The 25565-nt window shown below is 40.1% G+C and overlaps 1 protein-coding gene across 2 annotated transcripts in view; it reads left to right on the top strand.

Moving 5' to 3' along the window:
- The window catches only part of GRIN3A (glutamate ionotropic receptor NMDA type subunit 3A), a 192051-nt gene that overhangs the window by 99747 nt on the left and 66739 nt on the right, over window positions 1–25565 (top strand). For both annotated transcript variants that reach the window (XR_010664632.1, XM_065947450.1), the window contains exon 4: window positions 20562–20707. Coding sequence is in view for 1 of the 2 variants with exons in the window: in XM_065947450.1 (XP_065803522.1) it covers window positions 20562–20707 (146 nt within the window). In the remaining variant the exon portion in view is untranslated. The remainder of the gene's footprint in view (window positions 1–20561; window positions 20708–25565) is intronic.

Raw genomic sequence — 25565 nt, 5'->3', positions numbered from 1 at the left:
GGTCACAAAGGGTTGGCCACGACTGAGCACACGCGCACATTGCAATCACACTTTATTTTATTTGTATGACTCATGTAATCTCAAAAGTCCAAGAAACTAGGTTCTGGTCCCAACTTTGTCATAATTAAGTCTTAGATCTTTGGCAAGTCATTTAACGCTGGTCTTCATCTGCAAATTAAGGATTATGAATTAAACAGTTCACTAGTGGTAAAGAACCCGCCTGCCAATGCAAGAGACTAAGAGACGCGAGTTCAATTCCTGGGTCGGGAAAAACCCCTGGAGGAGGACATGGCAGCCCATTCCAGTATCCTTGCCTGGAGAATCCCAAGGACAGAGGAGCCTGGAGAGCTAAAGTCCATAGGGTGGCAAAGAGTCTGACACCACTGAAACAACTTAGCACATAAGTTCAGCATAGTTCTAATATTCTATAGTTCTCAGAAGAAACTGTCTATTTGCAGATGAGCCCACTTATCTGAAAATTGTCCTTCAGAATATGAACTCAAAAGAGGAAGGGTTAACTCAGTTTAAGTGACCAAAATTTTTAATCAATATTTTTGTTAAAAATATTTTACTACTTTTTAATGTATACCAATGTAAATGATGATCTTAAAACAATCAAGTAGCTTCCACTTATTAATACTTTTCTAAACTGGTGAGATACATTTAACTTATCTTCTTAAACTCAGTATAGATTAATTAACACCATGAATTTTTAGGTTCTGAGCAAACTTTTGTTTTTTATTTACATTCTGGGTATATTCATTCATCACACACTTTCAAAGCATTTACTGCTACTATCTAGACACTAGAGAAAGTTCCTAGACTTGTTTTCCAGTTTTTATCAAGCTGATTTCTGAATATAAATTGCAAATTCCTCAATTCATGCTCCTACTTTGTTTGTGAGAATTACTTGAGATAGCAGAATTAGAACTACATTCAGGTTAAATCCCAGTGACAGCACACAAGTTCAATCTGTCGAATGTGTATTTGACATAGTTCCACTTAGCTGTCTAATCTTGGTCACATTGCTTAATCTTGCTGATCCTCATTTTTCTCAACTGCAAACTTTGTGAATCATTGCATGTCTTTTTATTGTGCGTGAAAAATTTCTGAAATTTGCAAAAAAAAAGGAGAGAGGGACTGCCTCTTTAACTCAGCTGACTGCTACCTTCTGATGCTTGGCTCACGAAGCAAAAATGCTACGTTAGTTGTGCTGCTCTTGTGATTCATTTAACAAGAGCAAATGTGCTGAACAGAAGAGAAAGATAAGCAAACACCAGCTCAGTCTAAACTGGAAGATGGTCTCAAATGGAAAAGCTGGCAGCAAGGTACCGGCATGCTGCCCTGGCGGAGGCGGGGAGAGGAGGCATCTTCTTCTCTCAGATGCATTTATTCAGACTAGATGCTTGAATCTCTGAGGGCCCCTCCAGTATAATGACTCAACCGCTGATTCCCTGAGTTCTCTAGAGCAAAGACAGATCGACTATCCAACCATGGCAAACAAAATTACTAGAAGCAGCTCAAGTATCAAGGGCTAGCCTAAGGGAAAAGTAAAGCAAGAGGAAAGTGTCTCTCTTCTTTCTGTTATCCTGCAGTTTGTCTGTCTTTTTGCTTGCGATGCTCCACTTGGTGGGTTTCCTGGGGTCAGTGCTGTGGAATTACTGACCTTTAGGCTAAACCTCCTACTGTACTTTTGCATCCAGCCCACCCTGAATGAAGGCAAAATTGGGCTTACTTTAATATTTAATTCTACTGTTATATAATTAAATAAAAATTGGCATTAAAACAAATCTCTGTGCCTTAAGGATTTGGGTAGAGCTGTGCCAAAAAGCTTACATCACTAGACTGCAGGTAAATTTATAGCTGTTTTCATTCATTTGCATTTAATCAACCCAGAATTGCTGAGTCTAGGTTCAGCAAGGACCTTATTGCCTGTTCAGTCTGCAGGGTACAGACTGAACTGTACCCTGGTGATCTGCAGGACTGCTGGTGATCTGCAGTGACTCAAGTGAGAAGTTTGAGTTCCACAATCTTTTTTTTTTTTCCACAATCTTTTTCTTTGCAGTTCATTTTTCACCTTGAAGTTTGGCTGGATAGTAAGTCAATTATATAAAGAAAAAGACAATGTTGTTCCGATGCCATGAGGTAGAAGGAGTCCTCCCATTTCTATAAAAGGTGTTGGTTCTGGCCTCAGCTGACCTGGTTCAAACTTCGGTTCTGTCACTTACAGTGAAATTACATCTTTAGAGGAATTATGGTTGTAAAGTCACTGTATTGTGATCACAGTTATCTTTGAAAATCCCATTAAGACAATATTTTACCTGCAGTTGGGTTCTAGAGTCAACTGATGTGGGTGTAAGCAACAGCATGGGCTGAAGAGCCTGGAGGAAGTTATCTCAAGTCTCTGAGCTCCATTTCCCCCAGGCATGAACTAGAGCTATTAACAGAACCTACCTCATAAGGATATAGGAAGGCTGAAATGAGATGAGTGTGGAGGCCCATGCATGTAATCAACACAATAGATTGCCCCTAGTATTAAGAAATTGTTAGGGACTAGTTAAGCTCTCCCAGTTAGCTGTTGGGCTACATGTACAATGACTGAACTTTCAGTTAGCAGTTTTGCATATAAGGGAACTGAGTCTCACAGCAGTTAAGGGAATAGCTGATAAAGCCCAAAACTTTTGTATTTTGTATAATGATAGTTAAGAACATAAATAACGGAGCCACACAGGCTGCCCAGTTCTGTCATTTATTGGCTCTGTAAGCTTAAACAAGTTAGTTAGTCTGTGCCTCAGATTGCTTACCTGTAAAATTGATATGATGACAGAATCAACCTCGTAGGATTGATGTAATGATTATAAAAGTTACTCTGTCCAAAGCACTTAAACAATGGCACATAGTGAGTTACATCACCACCACCACTACCATGATTGTTATTATTCCATGCCTCTGTACTTGGAAATACCAGTAGTATTATAGTATCGAACATCTAAGGGAGAAATGGCCCTAACTCCACAAGATCACACAACTTAAAATGGGATTCAAAGGAGATTTTGAATAAGATAATTGGAATGGTTTCAGTGAACTGAGAAGGATAGCCTGCTCCAGATGAACAGAATAAAGCATTAGACAAGGGTCAGAGAAGAAGCAAAATAAAATGACTTGCACCAAAGAAAGGGAACAGTGAACAGAGAAGATAGAACATTTGTAGCAGAATAGTAATAATCCCCCTCTAGAAATCCTATAGTATCTAGTCTTTAGACTACAAAGACCCATCATAATAGCCCCTACCCTTGTTTGAATATACATGAGACAGAGGGACCCCAAGGACTTCTAGAGGCCTAGTCAATGAGTACCATAGTGCCATTTCATGGATGTTGCTGGGCAAGTTAAATTCAGGAAGTTAATTTTTAGAGAAGAACGTAAAGACTATCAACTCATGGTTTCATAAATAGGAGATGGGAAGCTGTTGTTGAGCATAGCTTACTATAAAGTAGAAATAAAGAACAATTATATTTTTGTCAGCCAATCGTTTGGGGAGGGAATTATACATTCAACAGGATTGTATTTGAGCCTGAGTTCAGGGTTTTTAAGCTCACTTTTGCTTTATTTTTTGTGACCTGCAGCAAGACTTTTCTTCACCTTTTTCATTAGAGCATAACTCTCCTTATCATATAGATCAGAATGTTTACACACAAAGTCTCTGTAGTCTGACTAAGTTCAGAGCCTTCCTCTATTGGCTGATTCACATCAGGCAAGTTATTTAAACATAAATCTTATTTCTTGTGTGAAAGTTGGAGATGAAAATAAATACCTTGTAGGATTGCTATGAGGCTTAAAATATACAATAGACTTAAGGTTCTAGCAGGAGCTTGGCACATGGTGAGTTCTTCATAAATGCAAGCTACATATATACATACATATGAGTGGGCCGAATGATCTCTGGCGTCTCCTCCAGATGCTCTTTCCTGTAGCCTGGACTCATTTTTAAAATATTTATTTATTCATTTGGCTGCATCAGGTCTTCATTATGACACTCGGGATCTTTCGTTGCAGTGCACAAGCTTACTTGCCCCCAATATGTGGGCAACTAAGTTCCCTGAACAAGGACTGAACCCACATCCCCTGCACTGGAAGACACATTTTTAAGCACTGGACCACCAGGGAAGTCCTCTTGGACTCATTTTTCTGGCCTCCCTGACTGACATGTCTCTTCAGTGTCAGTCCCTCGTCCCCACTTGTAACCTAAGCAGAGTGGAGAAGAGAAGCAAATCGCTGGCGAGTGTGACAGCAAAGATGTGTATGAAGTTGTAGTGATGCTGGCCAGGGAGAATCAAGCAGGGAGGGCTCAGTTCTCCTACAGCCACTCCCGAGACTGCTAGGTTTGAAACACGTGTGTTTGACCCCCAGGGGTTCAAGGATGAATGTGCTTGTTTTAGGGACTCTGTTATCCATCTAGCTTCTTTTAACCTTTTGTGAATAGAACACAGAAACCATCAGACTGCTTGTGCCTTGTGAATGGAATAATGTGCATGAATGAGTTTTTTAAATAGCACAGTTCAAATGTTGCTGTTTTTGCTGCTTTGCTACAACTGTGATAAACACATTGTTAAAAACCCAGAGGGAATGGGCTTTTTGTCTTCTTTTTTAAACCAGCACTAGCTGTTTGGATTAAATTGACCATTAGGCATGAGAAATGTCTATGTTAGCTATAGTGTACAGAAGAAGAATCTTTCCTGAAGGCAGGATAAACAAAAGATTAATAGTACAGGTTCTCAGGTTTCTGGATCCACCTCCTTGATTCGCCACTTTCTGGTTATGCAGCCTTGGGCAAGTTGCATAACCACTTCCAGACTCAATCCCTACCCCGCACCCCATCTTTGAAATGGGGATAATGATTATATGTACCACAAAAGGATGCTATGAGGATTAATTTAAGATCTTGGCACAGTGCCTGGAATAAAGGAGACATCCAATAAGGGTTAGCTATTATCATTATTAAAACAATGGAAGAAATAATATAGAAATAATGATTAACTCCAGCTTTGATAAGATGGCAGATATACAAAATCTGCATCAAAAAGATGAGAAGTGGAAGAAATGGCAAATAAGAGGATGAAATGAAGAAATAACTTAGCTAAAGTGAATATATGTGTCACTGGCCAGTTGTCATAACTTTGGGCGTGTGGAGACTGCTCCAAAAGCACTTGCCACTAGGATTTAAGATTAAATTCAAAATTAGTCCAACATCATACAAATGCTTCTATTAGAAATTTTGTGACCAGAGCTTTCCTGTCACTGGTCCTAGAAAGAAACAAAGGGCTTTAGTAGTCTGGACCTCCTGCTGGGTGTTGATATTCCATGCAGCTAGAAATGAGATGGATCATCATTGCTAAAGCCTAAATCTAGGCAGCGCCAGGAAGCAGTAATCCAAGTCTTTGCCCTGACCAGTAATGTTGAAGAAACTGAAGTTGAATGGTTCTATGAAGACCTACAAGATAGTTTAGAACTAACACCCAAAAAAGATGTCCTTCTCATAATAGGGGACTGGAATGCAAAAGTAGGAAGCCAAGGAACAGCTGGAGTAACAGGCAAATTTGGCCTTGGAGTACGGAATGAAGCAGGGCAAAGGCTAATAGAGTTTTGCTAGAGAACGCACTGGTCATAGCAAACACCCTTTTCCAACAGCACAAGAGAAGACTCTACACATGGACATCACCAGATAGCCAACACAGAAATCAAATCGATTATATTCTTTACAGCCAAAGATGGAGAAGCTCTATACAGTCAGCAAAAACAAGACTGGGAGCCGACTGTGGATCAGATCATGAACTCCTTATTGCCAAGTTCAGAATTAAATTGAAGAAAGTAGGGAAAACCACTAGACCATTCAGGTATGGCCTAAATCATATGCCTTATGGTTATACAGTGGAAGTGAGAAATAGATTTAAGGTACTAGATCTGATAGACAGAGTGCCTGATGAACTAGGGATGGAGGTTCATGACATTGTACAGGAGACAGGGATCAAGACCACCCCCAAGAAAAAGAAATGCAAAGAAGCAAAATGGCTGTCTGAGGAGGCCTTAAATATAGCTGTGAAAAAAGAGAAGTGAAAAGCAAAGGAGTAAGTGAAAGATATACCCATTTGAATGCAGAGTTTCAAAGAATAGCAAGGAGAGATAAGAAGGCCTTCCTCAGAGATCAGTGCAAAGAAACAGAGGAAAACAATTGAATGGGAAAGGCTAGAGATGTCTTCAAGAAAATTAGAGATACCAAGGGAACATTTCATGCAAAGATGGGCACAATAAAGGACAGAAATGGTATGAACCTAACAGAAGCAGAAGATATTAAGAAAAGGTGCCAAGAATGCACAGAAGAACTTTACAAAAAAGATCTTCATGACCAAGATAATCACGATGGTGTGATCACTCACCTAGAGCCAGATATCCTGGAATGTGAAGTCAAGTGGGCCTTAGAAAGCATCACTATGAACAAAGCTAGTGAAGGTGAGAGAATTCCAGTTGAGCTATTTCATATCCTGAAACATGATGCTGTGAAAGTGCTGCACTCAATATGCCAGCAAATTTGGAAAACTCAGCAGTGGCCACAGGACTGGAAAAGGTCAGTTTTCATTTCAATCCTTAAGGAAGGCAGTGTCAAAGAATGCATAAACTACCACACAATTGAACTCATCTCATATGCTAGTAAAGTAATGCTCAAAATTCTCCAAGCCAGGCTTCAGCAATACATGAACTGTGAACTTCCAGATGTTCAAGCAGTTTTAGAAAAGGCAGAGGAATCAGAGTTCAAATTGCCAACATCTGCTGGATCATCAAAAAAGCAAGAGAGTTCCAGAAAAACATCTATTTCTGCTTTATTGCCTACCAAAACCTTTGACTGTGTGGATCACCACAAACTGTAGGAAATTCTGAAAGAGATGGGAGTACCAGACCATCTGACCTGCCTTTTGAGAAATCTGTATGCAGTTCAGGAAGCAACAGTTAGAACTGGACATGAAAGAAGAGACTGGTTCCAAATCAGGAAAGGAGCATGTCAAGGGTGTATATTGTCACCCTGCTTATTTAACTTATATGCAGATACATCATGAGAAACTCTGGGCTGGAGGAAGCACAAGCTGGAATCAAGATTGCTGGGAGAAATATCAATAACCTCAGATATGCAGATGACACCAGCTTTATGGCAAAAAGTGAAGAAGAACTAAAGAGCCTCTTGATGAAAGTGAAAGACGAGAGTGAAAAAGTTGGCTTAAAACTCAACATTCAGAAAACTAAGATCATGGCATCTGGTCCCATCACTTCATGGCAAATATATGGGGAAACAATGGAAATAGTGGCTCACTTTATTTTGGGGGGCTCCAAAATCGCTGCAGATGGTCACAGCAGCCATGAAATTAAAAGGCGCTTACTTTTTGGAAGGAAAGTTACGACCAACCTAGACAGCATATTAAAAAGAAGAGACATTACTTTGGCAACAAACGTCTATCTAGTCAAGGCTGTGGTTTTTCCAGTAGTCATGTATGGATGTGAGAGTTGGACTATAAAGAAAGCTGAGCACTGAAGAATTGATGTTTCTGAACTGTGGTGTTGGAGAAGACTCTTGAGAGCCCTTGGACAGCAAGGAGATGCAACCAGTCCATCCTAAAGGAAATCAGTCCTGAATATTCATTGGAAGGACTGATTTTGAAGCTGAAACTCCAATACTTTGGCCATCTGATGTGAAGAGCTGACTCATTTGAAAAGACCCTGATGCTGGGAAAGATTGAAGGTGGGAGGAGAAGGGGACGACAGAGTTTGAGATGGTTGGATGGCATCACTGACTCAATGGACATGAGTTTGTGTAAACTCCAGGAGTTGGTGATGGACAGGGAGGCCTGGTGTGCTGCAGTCCATGGGGTCACAAAGAACTGGACACAACTGAGCAACTGGACTGAACTGAACTGAAGAAATCTACTGAGATTTACCAAATCTAGCTCTGTCTATTTGGGCTTCCCAGGTGGTACTAGTGGTAAAGAAAAGAACCCACCTGCCAATGTAGGAGACAAGAGATACAGGTTTGATCCCTGGGTTGGGAAGATCCTCTGGAGGAGGTCACAGCAACCCACTCAGGTATTCTTATGTAAAGAATCCCATGTTCAGAGGAGCCTGGTGGACTATAGTCAATGGGGTCACAAAGAGTTGGGCATGACTGAAACAACTGAACATGCATGCACCTCTGTTTATTCACCTTCAAAGGTGGCACCTGTTAAGCAACTGTTCAGATTTTAGAATAGAGGAGTCAAAGAGATAGTCAGATCAATTATTGTCCATACCAGGGACCAGCAAGCATTTTCTGTTTGAGCCAAATAGTAAATATTTTAGGCTTTGTGAAACCATATAGTCCCAGCTCTTACCTTTGTAGTTCAAAAGCAGTAGACAATACAAATGATGGGACCTGGCTGGGTTTCAATAAAACTTGATTTACAAAGCAAGTGGCAGGCTGGCTTTGGCCCACGGGGCATAGTTTGCTAACCCCTAGTCTGTACAAGGGATTTGATGCAATGACTCAGGTTGTCAGATGAACCTGGGCTACAGCTCACGTAAATCAAACATGATGTCAAAGAATGTTGTTGACTAGAGATTACAAACTGAAAAGAAAAAAGGCAGTAAAAATTGTGAATCACTATATTTTACACATATAATTTATATAATATTATACATCAACTATACTTCAATAAAGAAATTTAAATGCAAAAAAAGGAGAACCTTTCTTCTGTAATATTTTGTAATATTACTCAGCCATAAAAAGGAATGCATTTGAGTCAGTTCTAATGAGGTGGATGAACCTAGAACCTATCATATGGAGTAAAGTGAGTCAGAAAGGGAAAGATAAATACCATATTCTAATGCATATATACAGAATCTAGAAAAATGGTACTGAAGAATTTATTTACAGGGGAACAGTGGAGAAACAGACATAGAGAATAGACTTATGGACACGGGGAGAGGGAAGGAGAGGGTGAGATATATGGAAAGAGTAACATGGAAACTTACATTACCATATGTAAAATAGATAGCCAATGGGAATTTACTGTATGGCTCAGGAAACTCAAGCAGGGGCTCTGTTTCAATCTAGAGGGGTGGGATGGGGTGGGAGATGGGAGGGAGGTTCAAAAGGGAGGGGATATATGTATACTTATGGCTGATTCATGTTGAGGTTTGACAGGAAACAGCAAAATTCTGTAAAGCAATTATCCTTCAATTTAAAAATAAATAAATTTTTTAAAAATTTGAAAAAGAAAATGGGAATAATATGGAAAAAATGCTGTGATATAAAATTTACTCAGTAATTCACATTACAGAAACACACATTATTTTCAGCCTCATTTTTGTTTTCTAATGTTCATGCAGTCCATGGGGTAGCAGAGTCAGACACGACTGAGCGACTGAACAAAAACAACGATGTTCAGAAAGTGAGTAATAACTCAGTGAACACACATCCCTGTTTGTTGGGGATAATTCCAGTGTGTCTGCAGTCTCTGTAATAATCAATAGTGTCCCCTTTTAAAGAAATGTCCTAGTTTGCAATATGAATCATACAGTCACAGCTATAACAACCAAAATGATTTTGAATTTGTAGCACAGACAGGTTTGTATTACTTAAAGTCATCACCAAAACTTGGACAATAACACAAGTCTATAAAGGCAGAATGTAGTGCTAGAAAAGGCTAAGGGCTTCAAGTCAGACAGTGTCAGATTCAGATCTTAATTTATCTCTTTCTGCTGGCCTAAGACAATGTGCTAAAATCTCCCTGAATCTCAATTCTCATATGTAGTAAAAAATAATAAAAGCAGCAATATCGCTAGATTTAACTGTGTTAGCATATGGAAATATTTGTAAATATTAGCTGTTATTTTATTATTATTACATATTCAAATAGATTTGTTGGGTGGGACACAAAGACATCCTCCTTATACAGAAAATATGCTTCAAGAAAAGTGATTTCCTTGTCACTGGAGACATCCAAGCAGAAACTTAACAGAAATATAGTAGTAATGTTATAAATGGTTTTGCTACTTCAAGTTTGATCCATGAACCAAGGTATCAGCATCAATAGGAAGCCTGTTAAACTGCAGATTCACAGACCCTAACCTAGACCTAACAAGTCAGTGTCTACATTTGAAGAAACTCCAAGTCATAGATTTAGCTTTGCCATCAAGGACTCAGCCATCAGTGGATAGAGCAGATGACTTTTAAAGCTCCTCTGAACTCTGAGACCACCCCATTTATAGAGTCCACAAGTTTTAAATGGGTAATACATTGCCATGAGGAGGAACTAAGGTCCCAATACCTAGTATATCCCATTCCATTGGTAAAGTTAAAAATGGCCTTTTCCACCCACCTCCACAGGACATTTTATCGGGCCTAGTGACTACGTATTCCCCTCATTTATGTAAAAGCTCAGATAAGTACAAATATAGACCCCAGGTGAAAATATCCAACATTAAGATTGTTTTTTAATCTAAATCATCACATCTTCAGGGTTTCCCTGGTGGCTCAGATGGTAAAGAATCTGACCCAAGTTCAATCCTTGGGTCACGAAGATAATCTGGAGAAGGGATTGGCTACCCACTGCAGTATTCTTGCCTGGAGAATTCCATGGACAGAGGAGCCTGGTGGGCTATAGTCCATGGGGTCGCAAAGAGTCGGACATGGCTAAGTGACTAACACTTTCACATTCATTACATCTACTATAGACAGAGAAGCTTGTCTTTTGAGTTTGCTTCCATTTTGTTTTGAGTCACTTTGCTTTCTTCAAAATATCTGATTATTCTCCGCACAGGTGCTCTGGGTAGAGTTCAGTATTCCATTAATGCTGAACAATTCACATACAAATGGGTAGGTTAACCTTAGATATTTCCCCAAGGCCTAAAGAGGCTGACACAAAAATAAACAGAATTGGAAGAGCTGGTAAAATATTTAGCTGAAACTTTAAAGAAATTTTTCTCTCTCTGGGGCTTCCTGGTGATGGTTGTAATGCAGCTCAACTACTTTAGCTCTTTGTATGCTTTTATCCTCCCTCCTGGATGCAGGCTTTCTGATATCCCTGGATGTTTGAATTACACACCACATGGACACAAAGGGCGGGCTATGCTAGTCTATCCAGTTGCATCAATAGCTTCTTAGATCCCTTTTCTGATTCTATTATTCTGTGACTGCCGAGTAGCTCATCCTTTTTTTTTTTTTTTTCATTAGAATCTCACACAGAGAGATAAAAAAGAACATACTGTTTCGAAAGAATTAAGATAAGAATTAAAGGAAAACATTTAATGTTTAAAAGGAAGACAACATGAAGTGTGACAAAAGTGTCTATTTTTAATGTCTCTAACCTAAGAGAATTTGGCTTTAATAATGATGACTTATTACACCAATACTTATCAGGGATCTGCTCTGTATACCAAGCACTGTATTTGCTTCATGATGATAATGATGATGAGAATAATAGCAGCTAACATTTGTTGAGGACTTTTGACTTCACAAATGAGACAGGCATAGGCCTAACACTCACGGAAACGTAAAAGCTGGCAGGAAAAGTAGACATTGAACAAATAATCCCAGGTGTCATTAATGTGACATGAAATTGCAGGGTACAATGGGAGGATATTGCAGGTGGCCTAATCTAGTCTAGGGGTCAGCAAAGACTTCTCTGATGATGTGACATTTTAAAATTAGCTACACAGAGGGAAGCATCCCAGGTAGAGTGAAGGCTATTCGCAAGAGACCTGATCAAGCAAAAGGTATATGTTGGAAGAACTGAGAAAACTGGCTAAAGTTTCAGGGCCCAGAGGAGAGTGGGAAGATGTGAGTGGAAAGAAGGTGGTGGGAGTTGGATCATGCTGAGGCCAGAGTTTCAGCTTCATCCCAGAGCAATGAGGAGCCACTGATAGATGTGAAACAAGTGGGTGACATGACCAGTTTGGGGCTCTAGGAAGATTACTCTGACTGGATTGGAGGGGAAGAGAGGGAATGTGCAGAGGGCGAGAATGATGGTGGCTTAGACTGGAGAAACGGCAGTGTTTGTAATACCTCTCCAGGTTAGAGTGGGGTCCCAGTCAGGCTAACAGAATGCTTCCTCCCATAGAACCTGGTTATTTATGGTAATGTTGAAGGAACTTTCCATTCTCAAAACTGCTCCCTTCACAGGCATGAGAGCCATGCCATGAAGAGGCGTGAATGAAAGGCTGCAGGAAAACATGGAAAGGAGATAACACAAGGGCTCACTCATCCTCCTCTGAAATCCCAAGCCTGGATCTGCTGGTTCCCAACTCCCTTTGGTGTCTTGGGAAGCAGTGCTGTATTGATGCACTCAACAAAGAAAAGAAGTGCAGAGTTTGCCTAGAAACAGTTCATAGGCCATAAAAATATTGCACAGTATAATGTGAGAAAATGAACTTCTAAAAAGGATTATTTTAAGATTATTATTTAAATTATTTCTTAAAAGGACTATATAAGACAAAGGTATTCTAATTACTGACCTGAGATCATTTTACCTTAAAAGGAGGGTTCACTTCAAAAGCCTGAGGTGTAAACTCTGTTTTTAGCCCAATCTGTGCTAAGTGGGATGGCAAAGTTCTCATCTCCCTCCAGGTTCAAAGAATCCATCAGTCATTCATCAAGCATATTATTGAGCAACTACATGATGAAAGGCATTGGACTACAACAATTAATTAAATGTTTTACATAGAGCTTCCAGTCCACTGAGAAGATGAAAGGCTAGACATTAAACTATTACACAGTTAAATTTTAAAAGTGCAATTGTGATAAGTTCTACAAAAGAAAAGTATGTGTACTATGAGGGCTTAGGAAAGTAGCCTCTGACCTAGTCAGCTACATAAGGAAGTGATGGTTGAGAGTAGAAGGATGAATACAAGTTAAATGGGTGAAGAAAGAAGAATAGTGGTAAAATTAATTGATTTGACACACATGTACAGAGCCCTCTTCAGGTACAAGTGTCATAATAGGTAACTGGTCCTCAAATGAATGAAACCTGGTCTGCATGTTAGGGAAAAGAATGAGGGCTGATCTTACTAATGACTAGCTCTGAGAATTTGATTATTAGTTTACCCAAACCTCAGCATCTTAATCTGTAAAATATGAAAATGACATCTATTTTTCAGAATTTGAAATGCTCAAAGCCCTTAGCTCACTGCCTGGCTAAGTAGCAAGTTTTGTAATGACCAGGTCCAAAGTCAGCATGACATAGTGTCAGAAGATCTGTTCATGGTGTCCAGAGTCACTATTGTCTATCAAACTCAGTTCAATTCAGTTCAGTCACTCAGCCGTGTCCAACTCTTTGTGACGCTATGGATTGCAGCACCCTAGGCCTCCCTGTCCATCACCAACTACAGGAGTTTACTCAAATTCATGTCCATTGAGTTGGTGATGCCATCCAACCATCTCATCCTCTGTCATCCCCTTCGCCTCCCACCTTCAACATTTCCCAGCATCAGGGTCTTTTCCAATGAGTCAGTTCCTCCCATCAGGTGGCCAGAGTATCAGAGTTTCAGCTTCAGCATCAGTCCTTCCAATGAATATTCAGGACTGACTTCCTTTAGGATAGACTGGTTGGATCTCCTTGCTGTCCAAGGGACTCTCAAGAGTCTTCTCCAACACCACAGTTCAAAAGTCTCAATTCTTTGGTGCTCAGCTTTCTTTATAATCCAACTCTCACATCCATACATGAATACTGGAAAAACCACAGCCTTGACTAGATGGACGTTTGTTGGCAAAGTAATGTCTCTTTTTTTTAATATGCTGTCTAGGTTGGTCGTAACTTTCCTTCCAAAAAGTAAGCGCCTTTTAATTTCATGGCTGCTGTGACCATCTGCAGCGATTTTAGAGCCCCAAAAAATAACCTCTGCCACTGTTTCCACTGTTTCCCCGTCTATTTGCCATTAAGTGATAGGACCAGATGCTGTGATCTTAGTTTTCTGAATGTTGAGTTTTAAGCCAACTTCTTCACTCTCGTCTTTCACTTTCATCAAGAGGCTCTTTAGTTTTTCTTCACTTTCTGCCATAAGCAAGGTGTCATCTGCATATGTGAGGTTATTGATATTTCTCCCAGCAGTCTTGATTCCAGCTTGTGCTTCATCCAGCCCAGCATTTCTCATGATATACTCTGCATATAAGTTAAATAAGCAGGGTGACAATATACAGCCTTGACGTACTCCTTTTCCTATTTGGAAGAAGTCTGTTGTTCCACGTCTAGTTCTAACTGTTGCTTCCTGACCTGCATACAGATTTCTCAAGAGGCAGGTCAGATGGTCTGGTGCTCCAATCTCTTTCAGAATTTCCCACAGTTTGTGGTGATCCACACAGTCAAAGGCTTTGGTAGGCAATAAAGCAGAAATAGATGTTTTTCTGGAACTCTCTTGCTTTTTTGATGATCCAGCAGATGTTGGCAATTTGAACTCTGATTCCTCTGCCTTTTCTAAAACTGCTTGAACATCTGGAAGTTCACAGCTCACGTATTGCTGAAACCTGGCTTGGAGAATTTTAAGCATTACTTTGCTAGTGTGTGAGATGAGTGCAATTACGCAGTAGTTTGTGCCTTCTTTGGCACTACCTTTCTTAGGGATTGGAATGAAAACTGACCTTTTACAGTCCTGTGGCCATTGCTGAGTTTTCCAAATTTGCTGGCATATTGAGTGCAGTACTTTCACAGTGTCATCTTTCAGGATTTGAAATAGTTCAACTGGAATTCCATCACCTTCACTAGCTTTGTTCATAGTGATGCTTTCTAAGGCCTACTTGACTTCACATTCCAGGATGTCTGGTTCTAAGTGAATGATCACACGATCATGATTATCTGGGTCGTGAAGATCCTTTTTGTACAGTTCTGTGCATTCTTGCCACCTCTTCTTAATGTCTTCTGCTTCTGTTAGGTCCATACCATTTCTGTCCTTTATTGTGCCCATCTTTGCATGAAATGTTCCCTTGGTATCTCTAATTTTCTTGAAGACATTTCTAGTCTTTCTCATTCAATTGTTTTCCTCTGTTTCTTTGCATTGATCACTCAGAAAGGCTTTCTTATCTCTCCTTGCTATTCTTTGGAACTCTGCATTCAAATGGGTATATCTTTCCTTTTCTCTTTGCTTTTCACTTCTCTTCTTTTCACAGTTATTTTTAAGGCCTCCTCAGATAGCCATTTTGCTTTTTTGCACTTCTTTTTCTTGGGAATGGTCTTGATCCCTGTCTCCTGTACAATGTCATGAACTTCTGTCCATAGTTCATCAGGCACTCTATCAGATCTAATCCCTTGAATCTATTTCTCACTTCCACTGTATAATCTTAAGGGATTTGATTTAGATCATACCTAAATGGTCTAGTGGTTTTCCCTACTTTCTTCAATTTAAGTCTGAACTTGGCAATAAGGAGTTTATGATCTGATCCACAGTCAGCTCCCGGTCTTGTTTTTGCTGACTCTATAGAGCTTCTCCATCTTTGGCTGCAAAGAATATAATCCATCTGATTTCAGTATTGACCATCAGGTAATATCCATGTGTAGAGTCTTCTCTTGTGTTGCTGGAAGAGGGTGTTTGCTATGACCAGTGTGTTCTTATGGCAAAACTCTATTAGCCATTGCCCTGCTTCATTCTGTACTCCAAGGCCAATTTTTCCTGTTACTCCAGGTATCTTTTGACTTCCTACTTTTGCATTCCAGTCCCCCAGGATGAAAAGTACATGGGGTTTTTTTTTGGTGTTAGTTCTAGAAGGTCTTGTAAGTCTTCATAGAACTGTTCAGCTTCAGCTTCTTCAGCATTACAGGTTGGGGCATAGACTTGGATTACTGTGATATTGAAAGAGGTGATACCCCACGCCCAAGGTCAGGAGCTGTGGCTGCAGTTCGCTGGAGTGGCTGTGAGGAGATACCCCACACCCAAGGTCAGAGAAACCCCAGCAAGACAGTAGGCCCTGGAGGGGCTATGAAGAGATACCCCACACCCAAGGGCAACACAGAAGTCCCAGCAAGATGGTAGGAGAGGCGAATTCACCTTTAGAATCAAACCCCATTCCCACCAGAGATGCTCAGAGGGCTCAAAGAAACCTTTTGCACACCAGGACCCAGGGACCCCACAGAGACTGAGACAGAACTGTGTTGGAGTGTCTCCTGTGGAGGTACGGGTCAGCAGTGGACTGCCACAGGGATGGGGCTCTGGGTGCAGCAGACTTGGGTATGGCATAAGCCCTCTTGGAGGAGGTCGCCATTAACCCCACCACAGAGCTGCCAGAACTTACACAGGCCAGGGAAATAGAGCCTTGGAGGGCACAAACAGAACATTGTGCGCACCAGGACCCAGGAGAAAGGAGCAGTGACCCCACAAGAGACTGACCCAGACTTGCCCATTGAGTGTCCAGGAGTCTCCAGCGGACACGTGGGTCGGTGGTGACCTGCTGCAGGGTTGAGAGCAGTGAGTGTAGCAGTACATGCATGGGATCTTTTGAAGAAGGTTGCCATTATCTTCATTGCCTCCACCATAGTTTGGCCCCAGTAAATAGCAGGGAGGGAACACAGCTCCACCCATCAAGAGAAAATTGAATTAAAGATTTATTGAGCACGACCCCGCCCATCAGAACAAGACCCAGTTTCCCCCTCAGTAAGTCTCTCCCATCAGGAAGCTTCCATAGCCTCTTATCCTTCTTCATCAGAGGGCAGACAGACTGAAAACCACAATCACAGAAAACTAACCAATCTGATCACATGGACCACAGCCTTGTCTAACTCAAAGAAACTATGAGCCATGCCATCTAGAGCCATCCAAGACAGACGGGTCATGGTGGAGAGTTCAGACAAAATGTGGTCCACTGGAGAAGAGAATGGCAAACCACTTCGGTATTCTTGCCTTGAGAACCCCATGAAAAGGCAAAAGATAGGACTCTGAAAGATGAGCTCCGCAGGTCAATAGGTGCCCAATATGCTACTGGAGATCAGTGGAGAAATAACTCCAGAAAGAATGAAAAAATGCAGCCAAAGCAAAAACAACACCCAGTTGTGGATGTGACTGGTGATGGAAGTAAAGTCCAATGCTGTAAAGAGCAATACTGCATAGGAACCTGGAATGTTAGGTCCATAAATCAAGGCAAATTGGAAGTGGTTAAACAGGAGATGGCAAGAGTGACCATCGACCATCGACATTTTAGGAATGAGTGAACTAAAATGGACTAGAATGGGTGAATTGAACTCAGACGACCATTATATCTACTACTGTGGGCAAGAATCCCTTAGAAGAAATGGAGTAGCCATCATAGTCAACAAAAGAGTCTGAAATGCAGTGCTTGGATGCAATCTCAAAAACAACAGAATGATCTCTGTTCGTTTCCATCAGACTATCTGGGTTCATATTACACATTCAACGTTTACTAGCTCTGTGGTCTTGGGCAAATAACAAACCTTCTAATCTTCAGTTCCTTTATTTATAAAAGGATGGTAATAGAAATACCTCATAAGTTTATTGGGAGAGTCAAAGGAGAAATGTATGAAAAGTGTGAAAAATGGCTAAGTAAGTACCTAGCCTACATGTTATTTATGTACAAGGTGCTGTCTCAGCACAGATAAAGAGGCAGTAAATTATTTTTATTTTTGTTCCTCCTGGATAGGAGGGTGAAATTTGATAAGGCCAAAGACTTCAGACAGAGTCTTGATCTAGGCTTTAAAAAATGAATAGCTGTTGGATAAACAGAATGTTGATAAGTTTGCCTTGATCAAGCCACAGGGTTGCAATCTGCTACTGTAAGAACAGCCTAGGCCTAAGGCTTAAGGAGAATATTTTAAAAGACTAGTGAGCTTGTTCTAATAAACATCTTCTCTCCATTTGCTGCCATGACCTGGAAGGCAGGGTGATGTGGTCAGTAATAGTACGAACTTTGAAGTGAAACAGACATAGGTTCTAATCCAACCCCTACTACTTCTAGCTGTGTGATCTTACTACTTTTATTACTTACTATTACTTGCTACATTTCACTGAGCTTCTAGTTGATTAATCCTTAAAAAAGAAGTATTACTAGAGTCCTTTTTATGAGGTTTTTATAAGGACTAATCAGGTTTTTATGAGGATTAATCAAGATAATGCAGATAAACATCAGTTAGCACATAAAAATCAATAAATGTTAGCCATTATTATTATTGATGCCTCATTAAGGTTATGCTGGCATAAAACATTAGAATTTATCCAGTGTGTGAACAATTGAACACAAGTTTATGCCATACAGCCTGTTCAACAGTGAGATAGCCAAAGAAATATCACAAAGCAGGTGGTAAGTCACTTTGTGGCAATGGTTGTAGGTACTTACCTTTGTGGGCCCAGTAACTCTTAAAATTATGCAAAGCTTCCCCCCAAAAAAATATTGACATAAGTTAATGACTTACTTCACTGAATGTAGTTTTTTTTTTTTTTTTTTTCTTTTTTTTTTTTTTTAATATTATTTTATTAGTTGGAGGCCAATCACTTTACAACATTTCAGTGGGTTTTGTCATACATTGACATGAATCAGCCATATAGTTACACGTATTCCCCATCCCGATCCCCCCTCCCACCTCCCTCCCCACCCGACTCCTCAGGGTCCTCCCAGTGCACCAGGCCCGAGCACCTGACTCATGTATCCCACCTGGGCTGGTGGTCCGTTTCACCATAGATAATATACATGCTGTTCTTTCAAAACATCCCACCCTCACTATCCCATGGAATAGGGAATGTATCCCAGATACAGAGCTAACCCACTGTAACTGGTGGGTTACAGTCCATGGGGTTGCAAAGAGTTGGACACAACTGAGCATGCATGCATTCATAGTTATTTTAAATACTGTGGCTCCCTCATATATATCATATATACACATGTACACACACACACATACACACACCCCTGGGAAGAAAATATATCAAGATATTAACAATGGTTGTTCCATATATTTATTTATAGATTGGCTACAGAAACATGCCTCGTGTTAACACAAACACGAGGCATGTTTCTGTAGCCAATCTATAAATGGATTGGCTACAGAACAATGGAACAACCATTGTTAATATCTTGATATATTTTCTTCCCAGGGGTGTGTGTATGTGTGTGTGTGTACATGTGTATATATGATATATATGAGGGAGCCACAGTATTTAAAATAACTATGAATGCATGCATGCTCAGTTGTGTCCAACTCTTTGCAACCCCATGGACTGTAACCCACCAGTTACAGTGGGTTAGCTCTGTATCTGGGATACATTCCCTATTCCATGGGATAGTTCCTCTATCCATGGAATTCTCCAGGCAAGAATACTGGAGTAGGTTGCCATTTCCTCCTCCAGGGGATCTTCCTGACCCAGGGATCAAACCCACATCTCCTGCATTGGCAGGCAGATTCTTTATCACTACACCACCTGGGAAGCCCTTAAAATAACTATATACATATTTAACTTTGATCAGACCATACAAGAGCCTTTTCTTCATTTGTCATATGAGCATTTGCTTTGTTTTATTAAATATGCTTTACAAACATGATTTATACATTAGATAACATTCTATAAGGATGTGGCAAATAATTTAACTATTGCCATATTGTTAGACCCTTTACTGTGTGTCAAAACTAATTAATCTTCAAATATAAATTGTTTATTACTAAATTCAGTGATTTCTTAATCTGTAGGTATGTAAACAACTTAAAAAAAAAGAAAAAAACCCGAGTTGATTCTTTTATTTGAAATAACTCTAGATCCTGTATTAATACTTCTGTGCAACTTCCATGAAGTATACTGTCTCATGTACTATATCTTAATACCTCTCCTCACTGTGAGGCCTTGCATCCTGGAGAACCATGACATTACTGGATCTACTCCTGCTAGCCACCTCCTCTGTTGCTCCTAATTGTCTTACATACCATTCCACTTGAGAAAATATGCAATATGACTCAGCACTGTAAAACAGAGTTATCTAAGGGAAATAGATCACTTCATAATTATACCAAAAATAAATTCAATGAACTTAAAATATACTATAGCATAAAGACTAATAAACATAAAAGAGATGAATTCATGGTTTGCGGTCATGTATATTTTGATCTCAGGTTGCAGGATTTTAACTTGGCCTTTGTGTAGTTCTAACCAAGGAAGGGCACAATCTTTAATTTATTGTTTTAACTTTATGCTTTTCCTAATAAGCAATTTATAATATGATTACCAAGATTGATTTCATATGTCACTTTGTAATTTCTAAAGAATTCTGACAGGCTCTCAATATAAAGAAGAAAGCTGTTTTATATTTTCTACTTGTTGTTTTCGTCTGTTTGCTTCTGAAGAGAGACTAGTTACTTATGTGAAGATAGAACATTTATTTATGGGAAAGCTGGTATGAAAGAGCATGTACCTATGTTGGCACAAGGAAATTTATGTTTATGACTGTGTGTTTGAAAAATGCAAGATCATTATCAGACTCAAAAGAATGATAGAAAAAGAAAAATTTGAAAACAACTCTAGGAATAATTTATATTCAAGACATTTCTTTTTCTGCCTCATAGCTACATCATCCCTCTCAAGGCTTCCGTTTTGGAACTGTCCGGGAGAGCAGTGCTGAAGACTATGTGAGGCAAAGCTTCCCAGAGATGCATGAGTATATGAGAAGGTACAATGTACCAGCCACCCTGGATGGAGTGGCGCATCTAAAGTGAGTGTCAACCTCCTCAGTCCAAAAAGTTCTCAATGAAAAAGACTTGTTACTGATGTAATGTTTGTTGGGGTTTTTTTTTTTTTTAATGTTATCTAAATATACCCATTTTGTGTTCCATGATACCTCACACCATGTGAGATACAGGAGACAGTATGGAATAAATGTGCATTTAATTATGTGACCTAGTTTTCTAGTTACCACCACAGTCCCAAGCTGGCAGTAGATTTGATCAAAATGCCAGTAGGGTCAGTAGTGTAGCAGATGGTAGAGGAAGTAAACCTTGGCTTGACATCACTTGGGAAAATAATGGTGCTGAAATGATCAAACACTCAGGGAATGTGGCCAGAGGATAAAGTGTCCCAAAGCAACCCTTTCCTTCAGAGTGAATCTCTAAACCTGTGAACTGTCTCCTCTTGCCACAAGGAAGCGGGATTTATCTTAGAGATTTCCTGTAGAAAAGAAATAAGATAAAAGGCAATGATTCCCATGCCTTCTCATCAGAATTTATGAGAAGCAATCAAGAGCAATCACATTGCCATGGCAGATTATCAGAGCTATAATTCAGGGAAGCTGAATGCAAAGGAGGATGGTGCATCTCTGGGTCTGCTCAACTAGTCTGCCTGGGAGAAGGGGATGAATGGCTCCTGATAAGCACCATAGCATGTGAGCAAGCAGTCTTCCCCCTCCTGCCTGATGGTCTCAGGACAATAACATACATTCAAACTCCAATCCCTACAATCGTGCAGTACCAGAAAACTGGTTTCTCTATCATCAAACACAATTATCTCCCCAATGACAGCAGGACTTGGCACCTCAAATTCTTTTTTAAGAAAGAAGGGAAATAAATAATTTTATGGGACACAAGGGCTCTGTATTTCTCAAAAACTCTAGTAATCAGCCCTGGAAACAATTTTATGGACTAAACTAGAGTCTAGAAAGAAAATTTTGTGTTCTCAGATTTTCACAGGTATATATAGTGTGAAACACTATGAAATGGCACTTTCAATTTTGTAAGAACTTTAAAACATTAGAGTCCCTCTCTGACACAGAGTTTAGTGCTCCTTTGCCCCCCAACACCTCCTCTTTATCCTCTCCATCAGGGAAATCCATGGCTGGGAAGAAGAATAAGATGTCAGGAAGACAGTGATGGATCCCCACTAAATAGTAATGGGTGACAAATTGGGCCCTTCTGGCGGTGTGAAAGCTGAGAAAAGCCCCTGCTGCCATGGGGCAGTTCCACTCCACCCTGGGTATTCATTTATTCTGGAGGATTCACCTCCAAAGCCCAAGAGCTCAGTTGGCCGTACTCTAGCTGGAGAGAAATTGTTAGGAAAACAGGCGCAGGTGAAGGAGTTGAGGCCCGAAAGAATCAACTTGTCCATGGAAATACAGCTAGCAAGTGGCAGTCAGGACCAAAACCATGTCTTTGGACTGTAGCACTGCTGCAGGTTAGCCTGAGAACTATAACTGGAAAGCAGGTCCTTGATGTTCAAGGTACAGTCCACATTCCAGCAACATCCATGTAGCAGGTAGCACCTGGGAGTGTGTGAGAAATGAAGACTCTCAGGTCCCATCACAGAATCTGCATTTTAACAAGCTCCCCAGGTGAATTACAGATTGAGGTAACTTTGGAACAAAGGTTATCATTAATGCTCTCTGCCTTCTTCCCTCTGAGCTTCTCTCTCCACTTTTGGCCCAGATACAGCCTATGCTCCTATTCACTACTCCAAAAATCCGAGGTCCCCAAGCTACCCCCTGACATATCAGTGCCATACCTACAGGGCTCTACCCCGGAGTCATCTATAAAGAGAAGTTCCTGTGTTAATGCTGTCCCTCCCCTCTCCCGTCAGATTCCCTGAGCTTCATCCTAACTCACTTAGGACCCTGCTTTTTGAAGTGACAGTATTCCAATAAATGAATCCCTATTATAGTAATAATTACTTTATTTTTATATGTTTATATATAACTAGTTTTGTGGTATATGTGTTATGAAATGAATGTTCAAAAAGACAGCATGATTTTATAACAGGAGAAACAACTATAGGCCCTGCCAACTGTAAGGATGATTCAGCCAGTCTAGAATCTCATTATACCTGGATCAAACCCTGCCACTTCCTCACCAGTGACTCAGGGCCCCATGGGAGTCTGTTAGCTAATTGCTTCTTGCCTTCCTATGCAACAGAGACCTGCCATAGATAACTTCACTTTGCAATTCAAAATCATGAGGAGTTATTTAGGGATACCACTCAGATGGGCCACAGGAATTACTGGTTAGAAAAGCTGAGCCCTAACTTTTTGTACTCCTATTGCTGCCACAAATATTTACAGAGCATTAGTAAATGGTAACTTGGTCCTGTGTAGCTCCCAAGGTACATTTTGGTACTGTGAGAATAAAGCTTTCATTAGAGAAGTACCTTTCAGCTTGATTTTTATTTTACTGCCAGGATTCCATTAACGTTTCTGATCCTCAGCTTCCAGGATACAGTTCATATACTAAGCCCTTTCTGAAGCTTCCCACAACTCTGGAGCTGAAAGATGTTTTTCATTTTGGTTGAAGTTAAACATAGTAAAAATGATTTATGAGCATGGCCCTGCCCATCAGAACAAGACCCCTTAAGTCAGTCTCTCCCATCAGGAAGCTTCTATAAGCCTCTTGTCCTACTCCATCAGAGGGCAGACAGACTGAAAATCACAATCACAGAAAACTAACCAATCTGATCACATGGACCACAGCCTTGTCTAACTCAATGAAACTATGAGTCATGCCATCTAGGGCCATCCAAGACAGATGGTCATGGGGAAGAATTCTGACAAAATGTGGTCCACTGGAGAAGGGAATGCAAACCACTTCAGTATTCTTGCCTTGAGAACCCCATGAACAGTATGAAAAGGCAAAAAGATAGGACACTGAAAGATGAACTCTGCAGGTCAATAGGTGCCCAATATGCACCTATTGATCAGTGGAGAAATAACTCCAGAAAGAATGAAAAAATACAGCCAAAGCAAAAACAACACCCAGTTGTGGATGTGACTGGTGATGGAAGTAAAGTCCAATGCTGAAAAGAGCAATATTAAATAGGAAAAAGGAATGTTAGGTCCATAAATCAAGGCAAATTGGAAGTGGTCAAACAGGAGATGGCAAGAGTGACCATTGACATTTTAGGAATGAGTGAACTAAAATGGACTAGAATGGGTGAATTTAACTCAGATGACCATTATATCTACTACTGTTGGCAAGAATCCCTTAGAAGAAATGGAGTAGCCATCATAATCAACAAAAGAGTCTGAAATGCAGTACTTGGATGCAATCTCAAAATGACAGAATGATCTCTGTTCACTTCCAAGGCAAACATTCAATATCGCAGTAATCCAAATCTAATCCCTGACCAGTAATGCTGAAGAAGCTGAAGTTGAACAGTTCTATGAAGACCTACAAGACCTTCTGGAACTAACACCAAAAAAAAAAAAAAAAAAAAAAAATGTTCTTTTTGTTATGGGGACTGGAATGCAAAAGTAGAAAGTCAAAAGATACCTGGAGTAACAGGAAAATTTGGCCTTGGAATACAGAATAAAGCAGGGCAAAAGCTAATAGAGTTTTGTCATAAGAACACACTGGTCATAGCAAACACCCTCTTCCAGCAACACAAAAGAAGACTCTACACATGGATATCACCAGATGGTCAATACTGAAATCAGATGGATTACATTCTTTGCAGCCAAAGATGGAGAAGCTCTATAGGGTTAGCAAAAATAAGACTAGGAGCTAACTGTGGATCAGATCATGAACTCGTTATTGCCAAATTCAGACTTAAATTGGAAAAGTAGGGAAAACCATTAGACCATTCAGGTATGATCTAAATCAAATCCCTTAAGATTATATAGTGGAAGTGAGAAATAGATTCAAGGGATTAGATCTGACAGACAGAGTGCCTGAAGAACTATGGATGAATATTTGTGATATTGTACAGGAAGCAGTGATCAAGACCATCCCGAAGAAAAAAATGCAAAAAGGCAAAATGGTTGTCTGAGGAGACCTTACAAATAGCTATGAAAACAAGAGAAGTGAAAGGCAAAGGAGACAAGGAAAGATATACCCATTTGAATGCAGAGTTCCAAAGAAATAGCAAGGAGAGAAAAGAAAGCCTTCCTCAGTGATCAACACAAAGAAACAGAGGAAAACAGTAGAATGGGAAAGACTAGACATCTCTTCAAGAAAATTAGAGATACCAAGGGAACATTTCATGCAAAGATGGGCATGATAAAGGACAGAAATGGTATGGACCTAACAGAAGCAGAAGATATTAAGAAGAGGTGGCAAGAATGCACAGAAGAACTATACAAAAAAGATCTTCATGACCCAGATAATCATGATGGTGTGATCACTCACCTAAAGCCAGACATCCTGGAATGTGAAGTCAAGTGGGCCTTAAGAAGCATCACTATGAACAAAGCTAGTGGAGGTGATGGAATTCCAGTTGAACTATTTCAAATGCTAAAAGATGATGCTGTGAAAGTGCTGCACTCAATATGTCAGCAAATTTGGAAAACTCAGCAGTGGCCACAGGACTGGAAAAGGTCAGTTTTCATTCCAGTCCCAAAGAAAGGCAATGCCAAAGAATGTTCAAACTGCTGCACAGTTGCCCTCATCTCACATGCTAGTAAAGTAATGCTCAAAATTCTCCAAGCCAGGCTTCAACACTACATAAACCATGAATTTCCAGATGTTCAAGCTGGATTTAGAAAAGGCAGAGGAACCAGATATCAAATTGCCAACATCCACTAAATTATCAAAAAAGCAAGAGAGTTCCAGGAAAATATCTATTTCTGCTTTATTGCCTAGGCCAAAGCCTTTGAC

Source organism: Muntiacus reevesi, chromosome 10 (genome assembly GCF_963930625.1).
Source record: "Muntiacus reevesi chromosome 10, mMunRee1.1, whole genome shotgun sequence".
In the NCBI taxonomy this organism is placed as follows: Eukaryota; Metazoa; Chordata; class Mammalia; order Artiodactyla; family Cervidae; genus Muntiacus; species Muntiacus reevesi.
The sequence above is the reverse complement of the archived record's forward strand: the minus strand, read 5'-3'. Positions and strand labels throughout refer to the sequence as shown.